Raw genomic sequence first — 18,699 nt, 5'->3', positions numbered from 1 at the left:
GCAGGTGCACTGTTTGAATCGTTTTTTTCCAAGTGCGCTGTTTAGAATGGCATTTTTTGGCAAATGTTTGAAAATTAAGTTTTATTGTCTGCTTCATTACAGTAGTTGCATGTTCTGTTCAGATGCATTACCACGGTGTAAATGTGATATCTGTCATTCTGAACACCGTGTGTTGATGCCCTAATGGGTGATGCACCCAACGCAGACGGGTCTGGTACATTTCTCAAATGGCTGGTAATTTTAAATCTTTCCGGGCACGTTTTTCGGCTTCACATTTTCCTCACGGAAAACCCGTCACAGAAGACTACACACAAAGGCACAGCCATAGACACAAATACACAGCCGGAAACAGGGAAGACCATCAAGGGCATTTAACGCCCCACAGAGGGCCAGACTGGCAGAATGAGAGATGATCTACATACAGAGAAGGAAAGAGAAATTCAGATACTCAAAGAAAATAAACATTGACAAAGTGCATTTTTTGCATTTTAGATAACCTTAACCCTTTTCCTAACCTTAACCTAATTCTCCTAACCTGCTACGCAAAGTAAAATCTGTCGTTAATTTGACAAAAGCTGTATCCCTTCTAGCCATGACCCAGTGGACAGCCGCTACTCTGCCCACAGTGACTGTGATTAACAGACTGGACCAGGAGGCTGCTGTTGCATAATAGGGCTAACACTCAGAACAGTCATTTCAGTCTAGGTTCTACCACTAGGGAGTGTGAATAATGCCCCTGTGGAGATGGAAGATAAGGACAGGGAGGGAGTGGAATTTTACTGGAAATTAAATTGCAGAAATTCATTTTGGGGATGTTACCTGGAAGAAGATTATGTAAAATTATGGTAATTGTGTCATCCTCCGATGTGGTTACAAAAAGGAATTGATATCACCAAGGTCAAATAATGGAAAACCAAATACAAAATAAATCTAGGTATCCTAGCCACAAACTCCATAAAGTGGCCTACACAGAAGGACAAGAAAATGCTAGCAGAACAGGACAAATTATTGCACAGGAAGTGAGGTCATACCTGGAAGGAGCCACACCCACCAGGTTGGGCCCAAGGCCTCTGAACAGCGAGCGCGGTCCCTCCTTCTCCAGTATCAACCTGTAGAGGGAGAGGTGTATGAATAGCTAGCATAGTGCAAAGTGTTGATTATTGATATACTGAAACATAAGAAAAGATGGCTATCAAGATAGTGGGCTAGTGCCAATGTGGATAATCAGTCTGCCATGACCATAGCACATCGGCCGTTGCCTAAAATTGTCCATTGGCGACTAATACAGTAATAAACAGATGCATTTATGGTACATTTCCTGATACTGTGTGTTTTTGCAAGATGGATGAAAGGAACCAAAAGTGTCAAAACAGATCAATATAGCTAGCTGATGATGCATTTCAGCATTTGTGTATGTGACAAGTCATGTGACAGTTTTCTTTCTTTTTTTTATTTTTTATACAGTGTGTTGTTCTAATCCTGAATGCTGTTTGGTTAAAACCGCTTTTCCAGCCGGTGTCTATTCACATACAACGATCTGGCTCAGTCAGCTAGGGTTAGGTGGCCTGCCGACCAGTTAGCCCCAGGTAAGACAGCAGGCCTCGAATGGAGACAAGACGTTATTAGGGCGGCTGGTAGCCTAGCGATTAAGAACATTGGGCCAGAAACGGAACAGTCCCTGAGTAGACTAGGTGAAAATCTGTCATTGTGTCTTTGAGCAAGGCACTTAACCTTTATTGCTGCGGTAAGTCACTCTGGATAAGAGCATCTGCTAAATGACTAAAATGTAAATGTGAACTTATAAAAAGGTCAGCAATGCAATGAGCTGCTCTACATAACATGGTAATGGCTGATGGGGTTCATGCTGTTTAGTGTCACCCAAGGTTATTCCACCATTAGCCTAATTCATGGAGATATTCAAAGCAGTGACTGAGAGCTAAGCTTAAATTCAAGGATTAAGGCCTTTAGATTGAACTGCGAATTCAGTCTACTACACAGTCAGGACTGCTCATACAGAGCGACTCTGTTCTAAATGTGATTTGGCCTGCACTGCATTCGGTGGTGACCCACTTCTGCAAGTTGTTTTCTTCTCCCTGTGCTGCTCAGTGGTGGTGTTGGGTTTCAGTTAGTGCTTCCAGGGCAGAAGCATGGTGGATGACTGATAGCGAAAAGGGGGGAAAAGCAGGCCCAAGAACACTGCAGCAGAGCGGTGATCCAACAGAACGAAGCCTTGAGCCAAAACCTGACTACAGCCATCTTAATAAAAATTCTAATGTTTTAAAAAAGGGGCTTCAGTAATATTTCACGAGAAGGGAAATCTTAGTATCTAATCAATGAACTGGCTATTATGGTGATGAGGCATTCAATGATACAGTTGAAGTCGGAAGTTTACGTACACTTAGGTTGGAGTCATTAAAACTCGTTTTTCAAATGACTCCACAAATTCCCTGTTAACAAACTATAGTTTTGGCAAGTCTGTTAGGACATCTACTTTGTGCATGACACAAGTCATTTTTCCAACAATTGTTGACAGATTATTTCACTGTATCACAATTCCAGCGGGTCAGAACTTTACATACACTAAGTTGACTGTGACTTTAAACAGCTTGGAAAATTCCAGAAAATTATGTCATGGCTTTAGAAGCTTCTGATAAATGATGTCAATTAGCCTGAGTCAATTGGAGGTGTACCTGTGGATGTATTTCAAGGCCTACCTTCAAACTCAGTGCCTCTTTGCTTGACATCATGGGAAAATCAAAAGAAATCAGCCAAGACCTCAGAAAACAAATTGTAGACCTCCACAAGTCTGGTTAATCCTTGGCAGAAATTTCCAAATGCCTGAAGGTACCACGTTCATCTGTACAAACAACAGTACACAAGTATAAACACCATGGGACCACGCAGCCATCATTTCGCTCAGGAAGGAGACGCGTTCTGTCTCCTAGAGATGAACGTACTGTGGTGCGAAAAGTGCAAATTGATCACAGAACAGAAGCAAAGGACCTTGTGAAAATGCTGGAGGAAACAGGTACAAAAGTATCTATATCCACAGTAAAATGATTCCTATATCAACATAACCTGACAGGCCACTCAGCAAGGAAGAAGCCACTGCTTCAAAACCGCCATAAAAAAAGCCAGACTACGGTTTGCAACTGCACATGGGGACAAAGATCATACTTCTTGGAGAAATGTTCTCTGGTCTGATGAAACAAAAATAGAACTGTTTGGCCATAATGAACATCATTATGTTTGGAGGTAAAAGGGGGAGGCTTGCAGGCCGAAGAACACCATCTCAACCGTGAAGAACAGGGGTGACAGCATCATATTGTGGGGGTGCTTTGCTGCAGGAGGGACTAGTGCACTTCACAAAATAGATGGCATCATGAGGCAAGAAAATTATGTGGATATAATGAAGAAGCAACATCAAGACATCAGTCAGGAAGTCAAAGCTTGGTTGCAAATGGGTCTTCCAAATGGACAATGACCCCAAGCATACTTCCGACGTTGTGACAAAATGGTTTAAGGACAACAAAGTCAAGGTATTGGAGTGGCCATCACAAAGCCCTGACCTCAATCCTACACAAAATGTGTGGGTAGAACTGAAAAAGCGTGTGTGTGCAAGGAGGCCTACAAACCTGACTCAGTTACACCAGCTCTGTGAGGAGGAATGGGCCAAAATTCACCCAACTAATTGTGGGAAGCTTGTGGAAGGCTACCCGAAACATTTGACCCAAGTTAAACAAATTAAAATGAAATGCTACCAAATACGAATTGAGTGTATGTAAACTTCTGACCCACTGGGAATGTGATGAAATAAATTAAAGCTGAAATAAATCTCTACTATTATTCTGACCTTTCACGTTCTTAAAATAAAGTGGTGATCCTAATTGACCTAAGACAGGGAATTTTTACTAGGATTAAATGTCAGGAATTGTGAAAAACTGAGTTTAAATGTATGTAAACTTCCGACTTCAACTGTACATAGCTACTTGAATTCAAGGTTAATATATTAACTGAAAAGGGGGCATTTGAGACACCTAATTATGTCTAAAAAGAGTATGTTTTGTTGGATGGTCAAGATTTGTTGAACAGACCTTGTGAAGAAAGTTATATGCCCATACAACTACAAGGTCTATGGCCCAATGTATTTGGTATTACCCCTCAAACTGTATGTAGGGCTGTGAGTCAAGGAATTTTGGATGACAGTTATTTGACAGCCAAATGACCACGGTCATTGTTATAGAAATCGGTAAAATAGCCCAAAAATATGCATATTTTCTCCTCTCCTTCGCTCCAGACTATGTGCTGCAGGAGGGGGGAGGTTCTGTGTTTACTGTTTAGCTAAACTGACAGCTAGTAGAGGGGATGGCTTGAAGATATTTTTCTGTCAGATTGGGCCCTGTTCTTGGTAAGCCATTGGGTGCATGTATTTCATGATACAGTGCATTCAGAAAGTATTCCGCCCTTCACTTTTTCCACATTTTGTTACTTTGCAGCCTTATTATTAAAAAAAAAAAAATGTATCCTCAATCTACACACAATACCCCATAATGACAGTTGATGAAACTTCATTTGGTGGTCATCTGTCCAACTATTTTTCTAACAAAACAGTACGCAACAGCTTTACCCTCGCCGTGTGTGATACACACACACAAACGTTTGCCACAACGCCTTGCTAAAACAAGAAGCAACAATTTCATCACGTTGTAAAGAGTCCATGTTACCGCGGAAACGGAGTCAACCGCATGTCTTGCCGTCTTCAGTCAGCTGTTCATTCCACAACAAAATTCTAAAACTGGATCGTCATGTCTCCTCTCGCCTTATAAAAAAAAATAAACATCAGCTATTAGATGTGAACCAGGCTTACTTTTACTTTACTGCTTTTGGGTAGTTTGTCAACTTGAAAATATATATTGTTTTGTATTAAAACAGGTAATTTAAATGTCATGACGGTCTTTGTCCATAATTGTTGGTTACACGATTACCGTGCCAGCCCTAGCTTTATGCTCCCTTCACTACGCCAGTTATGAAACTGGTTGTGCCTCCTGGCCCCGTGGTGTGTAAAATGTTGAAGGTGAGGGCATCTAAACAGCTGTTGGTATACGAGGGACATTCACTGTGCCACTGTCCACATTACAATAACAGCTGCAAAGAACAACGTGTCTATTTCCTTGTCCTCTATGTATTTCAGCCTCTATTCTAGTCCGATCAGCAGAGCTTTTACAGAGCAATACGAAAGGAGAAGATTAAGGGGTTAATGTTTTCCCTTAGCAATATGGAGGAGAGGAAGGAGAGTTGGAATAGTCACAGTGCAGTGGTATAGACCAAATGTTTTTTTGTTTTTTTAACTAAGGCAAAAGTTTCCCTCTACTATACTTACGTGGGCAGTTCCACTGCAAACCAAAACAGAAACACAGTAAGCCCTGTTCTCATTCTATTTTTACAAGTGAGTGATGCAGATTTAAGTATGCTATACAACAACTTGTACTTATCCAATATGATAAGGGATATTTCTGCCTTATCAGCAATGATGAATGCTAGGCTACATCCCCAATCTGAGATTATAGAACCCCGCTATGTGGTTCAATATGTGTGGGAAACCCATATTGATGCAATCAAAATGCTGAAATGCAAAGCAAGATTCCCAGACCTTCGTCTATTATGACAGTCTTGCTTTAACTATGACAAACTTTCGTTGCCTTTTTGGGGGGGGGGGGGGGTAAACTTTACCCTTCGAGGACAATAAAAAGACAACCGCTTCATGACCATTAAAAAGGAAAAGTCAAAAGACGTTTGTCTGCCTACACTCATCTACAGTAACTCATCTTTGAGTCCTTGGGCGTTAAGTAATAGTGTCAAAAGGGCATGTAAGATACTGTAGGTGGCCTTGAGTGAAACGTGGCGAGAAACTTCTAGTCTTCCTGAAACGGTGACCCAACAAACCCTGTCCAAACAATGGAATGTGTCGGCTTTTCTCTGTGACCCCTGTGTGTTAGTGAACTTACTTGAGGCAGTGGAGGGGTCCCGGGGGGGCCATGCGAGCCACACTGGCCCCGTTGACAGTGCTGAGCTGCACCTCAGAGATGTAGAAGGTGACATGAGAGGACTGTAGTCTGGTCTTTACCACTTCCAGTGGACAAGTCAGAATAGCACCCACTGTTCCCCCACACCTAGATGGGGTGAGAGAACGAAATAGGATGGGAGGAAGACAAGCAGGTCAGAATAGCCAAAGAGTACACAAGGTTGTTTATTTTTTTTACAAAAACAAGAAACCCCATAATTGCTCTCGGATCACTAAGATTAGGATCTGTATTTATCCATTTCATAATTGTTTATTGACCAGATATTATGCTTTTTACCACAATTTTTGACCAGATATTATGCTTTTTACCACAATTTCCAACACAAAAATTCTCATTACCGCAAGATTTCAAAGTCCCAAAAATACTCAAAATAAACGAAATCTATGTAATTTATTTTTTACATTGCTCACCTGATGAAATGGCCTGAGTAAAACACTGAAAGCAAATATATTTTAAGTTAAATTATATTTTGTCATTTCACTCTTTACCGCAACACTGAATCTTGTTTTTTTTGTCTTAATTACTTGTGTGTAATATAAAAATTATAACTGGGTGATAATGGTAAAATTGGAAATCAACCATGTTTGACAGTCATCGTTATGTGACAGACGATAGTTTAGCCTATTTGAACTTGACTGGCACCGCCGGAGTCGGGCAGCGCACAGCTGGGCGACATGCCAAATTACCTGCCTATTTCCATAGCCTATTTCAATAAACATGTCGTAGGTAGGTAGCCTGTTATTAACATGCAAGAGTACAATTCATCTAAGAGGCCAGTAACCGAGTTCTCAGAAAGTCTTATGTTGTTTGTAAATAGCCTAAATAAAAACATAGTATGGTAATGGGAGAACATTTTTGCAAGAGAATAATCAAATTGGAGGTTTCTGCCGTCCACCTGACCAAAGCTTTAGGAAAAAACTAAGTGTGCCGCTGGAAAATCCCTCCTTGCAAACCAAACAGCCAATAATATTGACCTTTTTTAGGCTACGGTCAATTAACTTTGCAGTAAACGTTACCTGTGTAAATTAAACTTATCACCTAACCTTTATTTTATTGTCGAAGTGTTTATTCATATCCTTGAATTGCACACTTGGCATTAGGCTACATAAGCTCCCACAGCATTGCTTTTGATAAACGGGACCAAAAAATAAATGTGTCAGAGTTGTCACAAACAAATTTATTTTGAATAGCCATTATGAACAGTGCATTATTTCAAAGCAAACAATCACATAAAACAAATATTTTTTTATATAAAACGAACAGGCTTATCAAACTTGCTCTTTGTTGACTATCGAATAGGCATGCAAAATTATAAATCTATAACAAGTATAATCCACATATGAATAGGCTACCAAATAGATAAAATAAGTATGAAATGAAACAAATAAATTACAATGCAAATATGTAGGGGAGAGCCGGCACGAAAGTAAAACTGGGCAAATGTAACACCCCGATTTTCTCAGATATCGCAGAAGCTAGCATGCTAGTAGATAGCCCAATGGTTGGAAGTCTATGGGTAACGCTAGATAACATTGGCTTGCGAAACTACCTCTAAATTCCTTCATACTGGACACAGAAATACAAATAGTATCCACAAGTTCATCTGACTCTGGGGAAGTAGATACAGTGCATTCGGAAAGTATTCAGGCCTTCACTTTTTCCATATTTTGTTACATTACAAACAAAACTTGAGCGTGCATAACTATTCACCGCCCCAAAGTCAATACTTTGTAGAGCCACCTTTTGCAGCAATTACAGCTGCAAGTCTCTTGGTGTATGTCTCTATAAGCTTGGCACATCTAGCCACTGGGATTTTTGCCCATGCTTCAGGGCAAACCTGCTCCAGCTCCTTCAAGTTGGATGGGTTCCGCTGATGTACAGCAATCTAAGTCATACCACAGATTCTCAATTGGACTGAGGTCTCGGCTTTGACTAGGCCATTCCAAAACATTTAAATTAGAGGTCGACCGATTAATCAGCATGGTCGATTTCAATTTTTCATAAATCGGTATATCGGCATTTTTGGACACCGATTATGGCCGATTACATTGCATTCCATGAGGAAACTGCGTGGCAGGCTGACCACTTGTTACACAAGTGCAGCAAGGAGCCAAGGAGCTAGCTAGGAGCTAGCAAGGAGCTAGCAAGGAGCTAGCAAGGAGCTAGCTAGCATTAAACTTATAAAAAACAATCAATCTTCACAATCACTAGTTAACTACACATGGTTGATGATATTACTAGGTTAACTAGCTTGTCCAGGGTTGTATATAATCAATGCGTTGCTTGCTAATTTATCATTGAATCACAGCCTACCTCGCCAAACAGGGGATGATTTAACAAAAGCGCATTCGTGAAAAAAGCACAATCGTTGCACGAATGTACCTAACCATAAACATCAATGCCTTTCTTAAAATCAATACACAGAAGGATATTTTTTTAAACCTGCATATTCAGTTTAATTTATTTTATGTTAGCAGGCAACATTGAAGAAAAAGAAACGCACACCTATTTAGGCGAGGTGCTGGCTAGCGGAGTAGAAAACTTGAAAATAAAGGAGAGCCGCACACTCTAGGAGCTCAGATGCAAAAATGTATATATAAAACCCTGATGAAGGTTTATACCCTGATGAAGACAGCTTGGCTGTCGAAACGTTGGATATTACATTTTTGCATCTGAGCTCCTAGAGTGTGCGGCTCTCCTTTATTTTCAAGCAGGCAATATTAACTAGGGAAATTGTGTCACTTCTCTTGCGTCCATTGCACGCAGAGTCCTGTGCAGCAGTTTTGGCCGCCTGGCTCGTTGCGAACTAATTTGCCAGAATTTTACATAATTATGACATAACAATGAAGGTTGTGCAATGTAACAGAAATATTTAGACTTTATAACCACACATCATGTGACACTTCGATTGATTGCACACAGGTGACTTTTTTTAACTAATTGTGATTTCTGAAAGTAATTCGTTGCTCCAGATCTTATTTAGGGGCTTCATAGCAAAGCGGTTGAATACATACATCACTTTCCCATTTTCTATATATTTTTTTTCCTATATATTTTTTTTAAAGTAATTTCTTTCACTTCACCAATTTGGACTATTTGTGCATGTCCATTACATGAAATCCAAATAAAAATCTATTTAAATTACAGGTTGTAATGTAACAAAATAGGAAAAACGCCAAGAGGGATGATGTATATACACTTTCTGAAGCTTTTTGATACTAAACTGGCCATAACATCTCTTAAGTTAATGGTGGATCATTCACCATTGACTTCATTGGGGAAAGGTCCAACAATGCTGTTGAGAAGTAGGGAAAGACCCACCCACATCTAGACCTGATATTTCTGGAAACAACCAGGTTGATTTTCATTGAGCTCCCTGCTAGCAGCAGCTGGATCTGGGCCAGATTAAGAACACGGACTATGCAACTTTAGGTGAACATAAAACGTGCAACTGTAAATACAGACACTAACAGTGGTAACCTGGGGAGACTGAACTGGATTTACTCGTCTGTGACAATGTGTAAACTGAGGTGGTGGCCCTTCTGCCTGTAATGAACGCCTTGACATGGTTTGTCTGTTGGTGTAGGCTGGCGTCTGTGGTTGCTAGGCTACAGGCTTTCCCACCTCCGCTTTCAAACAATATTTGTCAATGAACCTCAAACACGGGCTGTGTGGCCTCCCGGGTGGCGCAGTGGTCTAGGGCACTGCATCGCAGTGCTAACTGCGCCACCAGAGTCTCTGGGTTCGCCCCCAGGCTGTGTCGCAGCCGGCCGCGACCGGGAGGTCCGTGGGGCGACGCACAATTGGGCTAGCGTCGTCCGGGTTAGGGAGGGTTTGGCCGGTAGGGATTTCCTTGTCTCATCGCGCTCCAGCGACTCCTGTGGCGGGCTGGGCGCAGTGCGCGCTAACCAAGGGGGCCAGGTGCACGGTGTTTCCTCCGACACATTGGTGCGGCTGGCTTCCGGGTTGGAGGCGCGCTGTGTTAAAGAAGCAGTGCGGCTTGGTTGGGTTGTGCCTCGGAGGACGCATGGCTTTCGACCTTCGTCTCTCCCGAGCCCATACGGGAGTTGTAGCGATGAGACAAGATAGTAATTACTAGCGATTGGATACCACGAAAATTGGGGAGAAAAGGGGAGAAAATTTATATTAAAAAAATATATATATATATAAAAAAAACACGGGCTGTGTAGAAAGCATACTCTTTGGGCGCATTCACACTGCTCCTTAGCCCGGGCCTAAGCGAGTGTTCATACTTGCACATTCTAATGTGAGCTAGCAGCAACCTTAGCCCAGGGATAGCTGGCCCTGCAGCAGAGTTAGCACTGCCTTTTCGACACTATCCCCAGAAACATTGTGCCAAAATATCCAGTGGTCAAAAACAACGCATATCATTTTTTACTGTCTAATCAATTGGTCAACATTTTAAAAACATGTATTTTTCCATATATAGAAACACAATAAAATCAATTAAATGAGCTTGTTGCTTTAAGCACTGCGATTAAAAATGAAGACAAATTACTAAAGAGGGTGCCAGAGATCAGTATAGCCTAACATGCTGACCACACCGCTCACGTCGCAAAATACATCATCATCTGATGAAGATCATCAAAGGTTAGTGATTCATTTTATCTCCATTTCTGCTTTTTGTGACTCCTCTCTTTGGCTGGAAAAATGGCTGTGTTTTTCTGTGACTAGGTGCTGAACTAACATAATCAGATGGTGTGCTTTAGTCATAAAGCCTTTTTGAAATCGGACACTGTGGTGGGATTAACAACAAGTTTATCTTTAAAATGGTGTAAAATACTTGTATGTTTGAGGAATTTTAATTATGAGATTTCTGTTTGAATTTGGCGCCCTGCACTTTCACTGGCTGTTGTCAAGTCGATCCCGTTAACGGGATCTCAGCCGTAAGAAGTTAATCAAAAAATAACTGTCTTATAAATTAGGTGTGTGTTAACTATTTAACTGTACTAGAATGCTTAAAAGGTCGCTAAAATTGTAAATATATCGGTATTGTTTTTTTGGCAAGGAAAATATCAGTATCGGGCAAAAATGTCACATCGGTGCATCACTAGAAGAATCTTTTTGCGGCTTCTGCTGTGCACGAGTGACATAGTGATGTCCCATTATCTAGGGTTATTTCTCTCCCTAACACTAGTAGCTCCGTTTGAGAGTCACTCCCCCACCAAGGGACACACGAAAATGAGGGGGAGGGCTAAGGGGGGTATTGGGATTAAGTCCATTTACTGCTGCTGCCTTTCAAAAGACCGAACCAAATACAGGCAAGAGCGACCTTCGGCCCAGATTCAGGGGGCTGTTCCAGGTTGCTGCTGCTGCCTGCGCCCACGTGCGTGTGTACAACCAACAGACAGTGAGAGGAAACAAGACACACAGGCCTTGAGACCTGTTGTGAGGAACATCAAGGGGATTTAGCCATTATTTGCTTCTCGCTGAAGTAACTGTCACGATTTGTGCCCCTAACATTGCGTTTTCAGAACTCAATTAATAAAAAATAAAACATCTGGTTTGACAAGATGGGCCTTACTTGTTGACATTTTTTAAGTTTGCCCAGAGGCTGATGGAAAACAAGACAAAGGGGAAAATAAAGAAAATATGCTGGCACTGCAATGGAATCAATCTAGCCCTTCTGAATTAAAAAAAAAAAAAAAAAAACTTTTTTTTTTTTAGACAGGCATACAAAACAGGCTATCTAGTGTTAGGCTATCCTAAGACTTGAGCCAAAACGGTACTAGAATTCAATTTCCATGACAAGGAAATATTCTTGTCCAATTGTGAGAATGGCTCCAATAACCAACATGTTGCTTTTCAATGACACTAAGCTTATTGATTAAAATATTCAATCTCAATTTACTTGGAGCAGTCAGACATTGATTCAACACAAAAAAAACAAGTCAATTCAGCAATCTAGGCTACAGACAGGTGCCCTTCAGCCCTTCCAATGTCCTCATTGTCAACAAGATGTATTGAATGCGAAAGTCTACAACGTAGCAAAGGTAGAACATGACTTCAGTATCACATTGACGATACCAATGATGTACAGTACAGGAACGGAAACAGACTCAGGTAGTGTGGTCAAAGTCACAACAGACTTTCTTTTTGTGTTTTTCCTACAATGAGAATGAAAAATAAGCTAGCTACTGTACATTGACACTTGCAGTTATCACCGGGAGACCTGTGTAAACACTCAATATTTCCACTGACATGCAGATCAAGCCTATCCTGTGAGTGTCAAATACATGCCTGAGGACTACCTGGCATGATGACTCCTTGCTGTCCCCAGTCCACCCTAGTCTGTCTACCTGCTGCTACTCCAGTTTCAACTGTTCTGCCTGCAGCTATGGAACCCTGACCAGTTCACCGAACATGCTACCTTGTCCAGGACCTGCTGTTTTAGACTCTAACACACCTGCTGTCTCTAACTCTGAATGATCGGCTATGAAAAGCCAACATTTACTCCTCAGGTGCTGACCTGTTGTACCCGCTACAACCACTGTGACCCTGCTGGTCATCTATGAACATCTTGGTACTGTTATAAGCTTCACCCGGCACAGTCAGAAGAGGACTGGCCACCCCTCAGAGCCTGGTTCCTCTAGGTATTTTCCTAGGTTCCTGCCTTTCTATGGAGTTTTTCCTAGCCACCGTGCATCTACATCTGCATTACTTACTGTTTGAGGTTTTAGGCTGGGTTTCTGTATAGCACTTTGTGACATCGGCTGATATAAGGGCTTTATAAATACAATTGATTGATTGTTGTAGCTAGCTATATTGAATCCAAACCTGTTTTGACCTGACCTTCTTATCCAGTCTATTGAAAACCCTTGGAAGGCAAATAAGGTAGATATTGCTGTAGGTTAGTGGTTGATACAGGGAATAGTGGTTGATACAGAGGATGCATTGCATAGGCCAAGACATGTTATCCATCTTTCCATGGGTTGTTTTATAAGGCCTGTCGGAGAATGCCAAAGCACAAAAAAATATGTGTCAAGAAATGTAATCATGATATTCGACGATATAGGTACTCGGTCAACGGCTGCTCGAGGACAACAAAGGCTCGTGCGTCACTGTCGTGGACTTCATTCACGAGCATACTCATCTGTCGTAAGGCAAACCACGAACCCTGTGGAGTGTGATGTGTACTAATGTCAACCTGTTTTCGATCGAATTTAATAATGCGATGTGTGATAAACTAGTGGCTAGCGCCTGGCTACCTAGCTAAACCGTGGTTGCCTATTTTGATGCTGCAAGACAGAGCTAATTTGCTAACTAGCTGCTGAGGATGGCACGGGTAGTGACAGCTGCTAATGTTACATGCACGCGCGTCTGGAAAAATGTCTTGTTTTCTCCATGCAAGCTTATTTTGACTCTATAAAAGACAGTCAGGTCATGTTAACTAGCTAACATTATTGCTAACAAATAACTCACCCTCCGGCAAACAAATGAATCAAGGTATCCCTTTGACTCATTCTTTAGCATTCTCCGAACCAGCACTCTTCGGACTGCGTCAATGAGGAAGACCGGGTTGTATGACGATATGCGCACTTCGTAATATCAGCGACGTCGGTTATAAAAATCAGTAAAACTGATTTGATTGCCGTTGCCCAACGTTAGCTAGTCATCTAACGTCACAAAAACCCTTCTGTTTCGCACAATCCCCTCTTTGAACGGACAGATTTGATTTGAATTCCTATGACGTTAAACTACAAAACATGAAGAATTCTAAATGAACATTGTCTGTGTATTCTCAGTTCTATCCATCGGTATTTGCTACAGTCACCCTAGCTCGCATCTCTTATCTGTTCTTCGCTGCAATGAGGGAGGATAGGTCACAATATGTACTGTAGAATAGGCTGCAAAACAGAGCCGGCTATTGGCCAGTTTGCGTAAGTACGTCACTTTGTCTCCGCCCGATCACGCATCTTTCACATGATCAGGCCGCGATTAATCAGCTACAGGGCAATAAACAGGGCGCAGTATAGGCCTTACAGGAATAAATAACTGATTAACTTTTTTTTTTAACAGTATTGTTATGAGGATATGGCTGGTGGTCATATCTGACTATTCAAAATGCTTTGCTGATGAACCTATTGTATGGAAATGTCATGCACATTGCATAAGGACCCTACGAAATTGACTTTGATTGACCTCATATTTGATAAATACTGGGGAAAATCTATTGAATGATACTGAAAATGTTGGTCAGGAGTTTTCTTTTTGGGAAATTCACTGATAAAGAAGTCCTGGATGCTTTGCTAACATTAGACAGAAAATAAAAATCCACAAGGCCTGGTCATTTGGAGCCTGGTCTGTTTAAGTGTGCAGCTCCCCTTATTGCTGGCTCAGTAGCCCACATTTTTTATTTAACATTGTTATCAGGAAGAATTCCAAAAGCATGGACATCTGCATATGTGCTACCACTCCATAAGGGTGGGGATACAATTGATCTTGACAATTATTGCCCCATTTCAAGACTACCTTGTTTGGTTAAGATTCTTGAATCCTTGGTAAATGTACAACTTCGTTCCTTTTTATCTGATAATTGATTCTTAATATAAACCAATCAGGGTTTAGGCCTGGGCATAGTGCTACCACAACAATCACGCTAGTTGCTAATGATATTGTCAATGCCTTGGATGATAAAAAGAGCTGTGCTGCCTTGTTTATTGACCTGTCAACAGCTTTCGACACTGTTGATCATTCTGTTTTGCTGAAGAAGTTATCAAGAATAGGCCTGGGATATACAGCCTGTTTATGGTTTCAGAATTACCTTGGCGACATAACTCAGGCCATCTTGACAGATGGGGTTAAATCTGAATTTCTTAAGATTCAAAAAGGTGTTCCTCAGGGTTTGATTTTGAGTCCATTATTATTCCCCTTGTATATTTATGACATAGGAAACACTGTTAATACTTGTAACATTAATCTCTATGCAGATGACACAGTTTTGTATTCCTGTGCCACCTCAGTGCAGCAGGCCATTTGTGAATTTCAGCATGACTTTGATTCAATTCAGAAATCACTTACAGATCTTAAATTAGTGTTAAATACAAGTACAACTAAGCTCATGCTGTTCTCTAGGTCACGAAATGTTGACCCCGAGAACCTGCATATTTGCACTATAAATGGAGGCCAAATTTGCTTCTTTCTCAATATACAGTGGCAAGAAAAAGTATGTGAGCCCTTTGGAATTACCTGGATTTCTGCATAAATTGGTCATCAAATTTGATCTGATCTTCATCTAAGTCACAACAATAGACAAACAGTGTGCTTAAACTAATAACACACAAATTGTATTTTTCTTATCTGTATTGAATACATCATTTAAATATTCACAGTGTAGGTTGGGAAAAGTATGTGCTAGCCAACCTGGAGTCCAATCAATGAGACGAGTTTGGAGATGTTGGTTAGACCTGCCTTGCCCTATAAAAACCGCTCACAAAATTTGAGTTTGCTATTCACATGAAGCATTGCCTGATGTGAACCATGCCTCAAACAAAAGAGATCTCAGAAGACCTAAGATTAAGAATAGTTGACTTGCATAAAGCTGGAAAGGGTTACAAAATTATCTCTAAAAGCCTTGATATTCATCAGTCCACAGTAAGACAAATTGTCTATAAATGGATCAAGTTCAGCACTGTTGCTACTCTCCCTAGGAGTGGCCGTCCTACAAAGATGACTGCAAGAGCACAGCACAGAATGCTCAATGAGGTACATTTTTATCAGTTAAGAACAACTTCTTATTTACAATGACAGCCTAAGAAAAGTGGGTTAACTGCCTTGTTCAGGGGCAGAATGACAGATTTTTACCTTGTCAGCTCGGGGATTCGATCTAGTAACCTTTCCGTTACTGGCCCAATGCTCTAACCACTAGGCTACCTGCCGCCCCGAAAGAAGAATCCTAGAGTGTCAGCTAAAGACTTACAGAAATCTCTGGAACATGTTAACATCTCTTACGAGTCTACGATACGTAAAACACTAAACAATAATGGCGTTCATGGGAGGACACCACGGAAGAAGCCACTGCTGTCCAAGTTTATCAAGACATTTTGAAGGAGAATGTTAGGCTGTCCGCCAATTGAACCTCAACAGAAGTCGGGTGACGCAACAGGACAACGACCCAAAACACAGAAGTAAATCAACAACAGAATGGCTTCAACATAAGAAAATATGCCTTCTGGAGTGGCCCAGTCAGTCCTGACCTCAACCCGATTTTAAATACTGTGGCATGACCTCGAGAGCAGTTCACACCAGACATCCCAAGAATATTGCTGAACTGAAACAGTTTTGTAAAGAGGAATGGTCCAAAATTCCTCCTGATCGTTGTGCAGGTCTGATCCGCAACCACAGAAAACATTTGGTTGAGGTTATTGCTGCCAAAGGAGGTTCAACCAGTTATTAAATCCAAGGGTTCACATACTTTTCCCACCCTGCACTGTGAATGTTTACATGGTGTGTTTAATAAAGACATGATAACGTATAATTGTTTGTGTGTTATTAGTTAAGCAGACTGTGTTTGTCTATTGTTGTGACCTAGATGATGATCAGATCAAATTTTATGACCAATTCATACAGAAATCCAGGTATTTCCAAAGGGTTCACATACTTTTTCTTGCCACTGTAAGTACCTGGGTGTCTGGATTGATGACAAGTTGTCCTTTGTAACACATAAAAAATCTGACTAAGATCCAGGAGTTTAAAAAAATGATAATTATAGCAAAATAAATCATGCCTCCGTATTGAAAATAGGAGATTGTTCAAACAACGCTTCTCCCTGTATTTGATTTTTGTGATATTGTTTACATGCATGTGGCAAACTCTGTTTTGAAACCCTTGGATGCAGTCTACCATTCCGCAATATGTTTTATCACAGGGGACAATTTTAGGACTCATTGTAGTCTGTTTAAAAATGTGGAATGGACCTCTGTCGGTAAGAAGCCTATTTTATTTACTTACAAAGCAATCTTACAGAAACTCCCTCCATATGTTACTTAATTAAGTTAAGAATCATGAATTACCAAACCCGTTCTCAGGAATGGATAACACTAGCGATTCCTTAAGTCTCCACAGATTTGGGAAAATCTGCATTTTTGTTTTTTTGCCACTAATTTGGAGTTCACTGCAGTTAGATGTGCTGGTGTCTCTCAAGCGGTTTAACTTATTGATTGAGGACTTCTATGTAGTTGAATGTGATTGCTTTTATTACATGTTTAATGTGTAATGAATTATTTTATAATTATTCAGTTATCGTAATGTATACAGGTCTCTCTTGTAAAATATTTTGAATCTCAATGTGACTCCGTTTAAATAAAAATAAATGTGTCATTCTTAGTCATATTCTCATAGGCTGCGTTTATACAGGCAGCGTAATTCATTCTTTAGCCCAAATGAATAGCAAAAGATCCGAATTAGACTGCCTCTGTAAATGGAGCCCTCTTGGCCTATTGCACATTTATAACAAATACACAAATCTTTAAGTTTATCAACACTGCATTTAACATTTGTATGCAAATTGTGTGCTTCAAGGGATGCCATAAAAAAAACTACTGTTAAAAATATATGGTGGGAAAACATTTATGCCTGGAAGAGGTAATAAAAAGGAGAATTGGGGCATGGGAGCCAAAGCTATAGCCCTATAAAGCATGCTTCCTGCTGTAGCCCTATAAAGCATGCTTGCTGCAGACTGGCAATGATGTGAAATCCTGTCAGTAGAGAAATGTATTTAGAGAGTTAGGCTAATGTGGTTTCTGCATTATGATGCATTTATATGACACTAACATTCTATGGCAGCCATGTTTGCTCCCCATTAATATTACATTGGGAATATTTAAACAATGCAATGTAACTGAATGTCTAAATTTAGAACAATATTCTAAATTCTCAAAGTTGGCCTTACTCTATATGTCTCTGCCTGTGAGAGCAACCCGATCAGCTGAGAGAGGTTGTAACAGGAAGCTAAACCCCTCCTGACCGCTGAACCCCAAGACGAGTGCTGAGCTAATGCTCGCTTCACACAGGTGGGCAAAACCTGCCTGACTGACTTCTGTCTCTTACCATCATCTTGGTGACAGTTTGAGGTAAACTGTTTTCTGTGTTTGAGGGCTTGATTTCAATTTACAGTTGAATTAGAAATAAGTCCAATCAAAATGTGAAATTGACTTGACTCCAATTGACTTGACTCTGGACAATTGTCACATCCCACCTGCAATGCTACACCAAAATGCAGTGGAGGCTGCTGAGGGGAGAACGGCCCATAATAAATGGAGAGAATGGAGCAAATGGAATGGCATCAAACACCTGGAAACCATGTGTTTGATGTACAGTATTTGATACCATTCCACTGATTACGTTCCAGTCATTACCACGAGCCCATTTGCCCCAATTAAGTTGCCACCAACCTCCTGTGGGTTGAAACATCCATTATGGGAAAATCTGGTAGGCTGAACTCATATGGAATGAATGGATCTCGTGGTTTCTTAATTGGAGGCACAATTTTACAAGTTGAAGTCACATGCATGGACGCTAACGTTATTTATGAATATCCTAGCAGAGCTGAAAATAGGAGATTGTTCAAACAACACTTAACTGCTTTACAATTAAA

General features: G+C 40.8%; 1 protein-coding gene across 1 annotated transcript in view; it reads right to left on the bottom strand.

Moving 5' to 3' along the window:
- Nucleotides 1-13,937, bottom strand: part of LOC129823872 (solute carrier family 25 member 36-A-like) — a 32,364-nt gene extending 18,427 nt beyond the window's left edge. Inside the window, exons 1-3 of the mRNA XM_055882927.1 lie at nucleotides 13,527-13,937; nucleotides 6,006-6,170; nucleotides 1,032-1,109 (exon numbers count right to left, since the gene is read on the bottom strand). Coding sequence (XP_055738902.1) covers nucleotides 1,032-1,109; nucleotides 6,006-6,170; nucleotides 13,527-13,567 — 284 coding nt within the window. The 5' untranslated portion in view covers nucleotides 13,568-13,937. The remainder of the gene's footprint in view (nucleotides 1-1,031; nucleotides 1,110-6,005; nucleotides 6,171-13,526) is intronic.
- Nucleotides 13,938-18,699: the final 4,762 nt, after the last annotated feature.

This window comes from Salvelinus fontinalis, chromosome 26 (assembly GCF_029448725.1).
Source record: "Salvelinus fontinalis isolate EN_2023a chromosome 26, ASM2944872v1, whole genome shotgun sequence".
NCBI classification, from domain to species: Eukaryota; Metazoa; Chordata; class Actinopteri; order Salmoniformes; family Salmonidae; genus Salvelinus; species Salvelinus fontinalis.
Note: the sequence above shows the minus strand (reverse complement) of the source record. Positions and strands in the feature narration are given on the sequence as shown.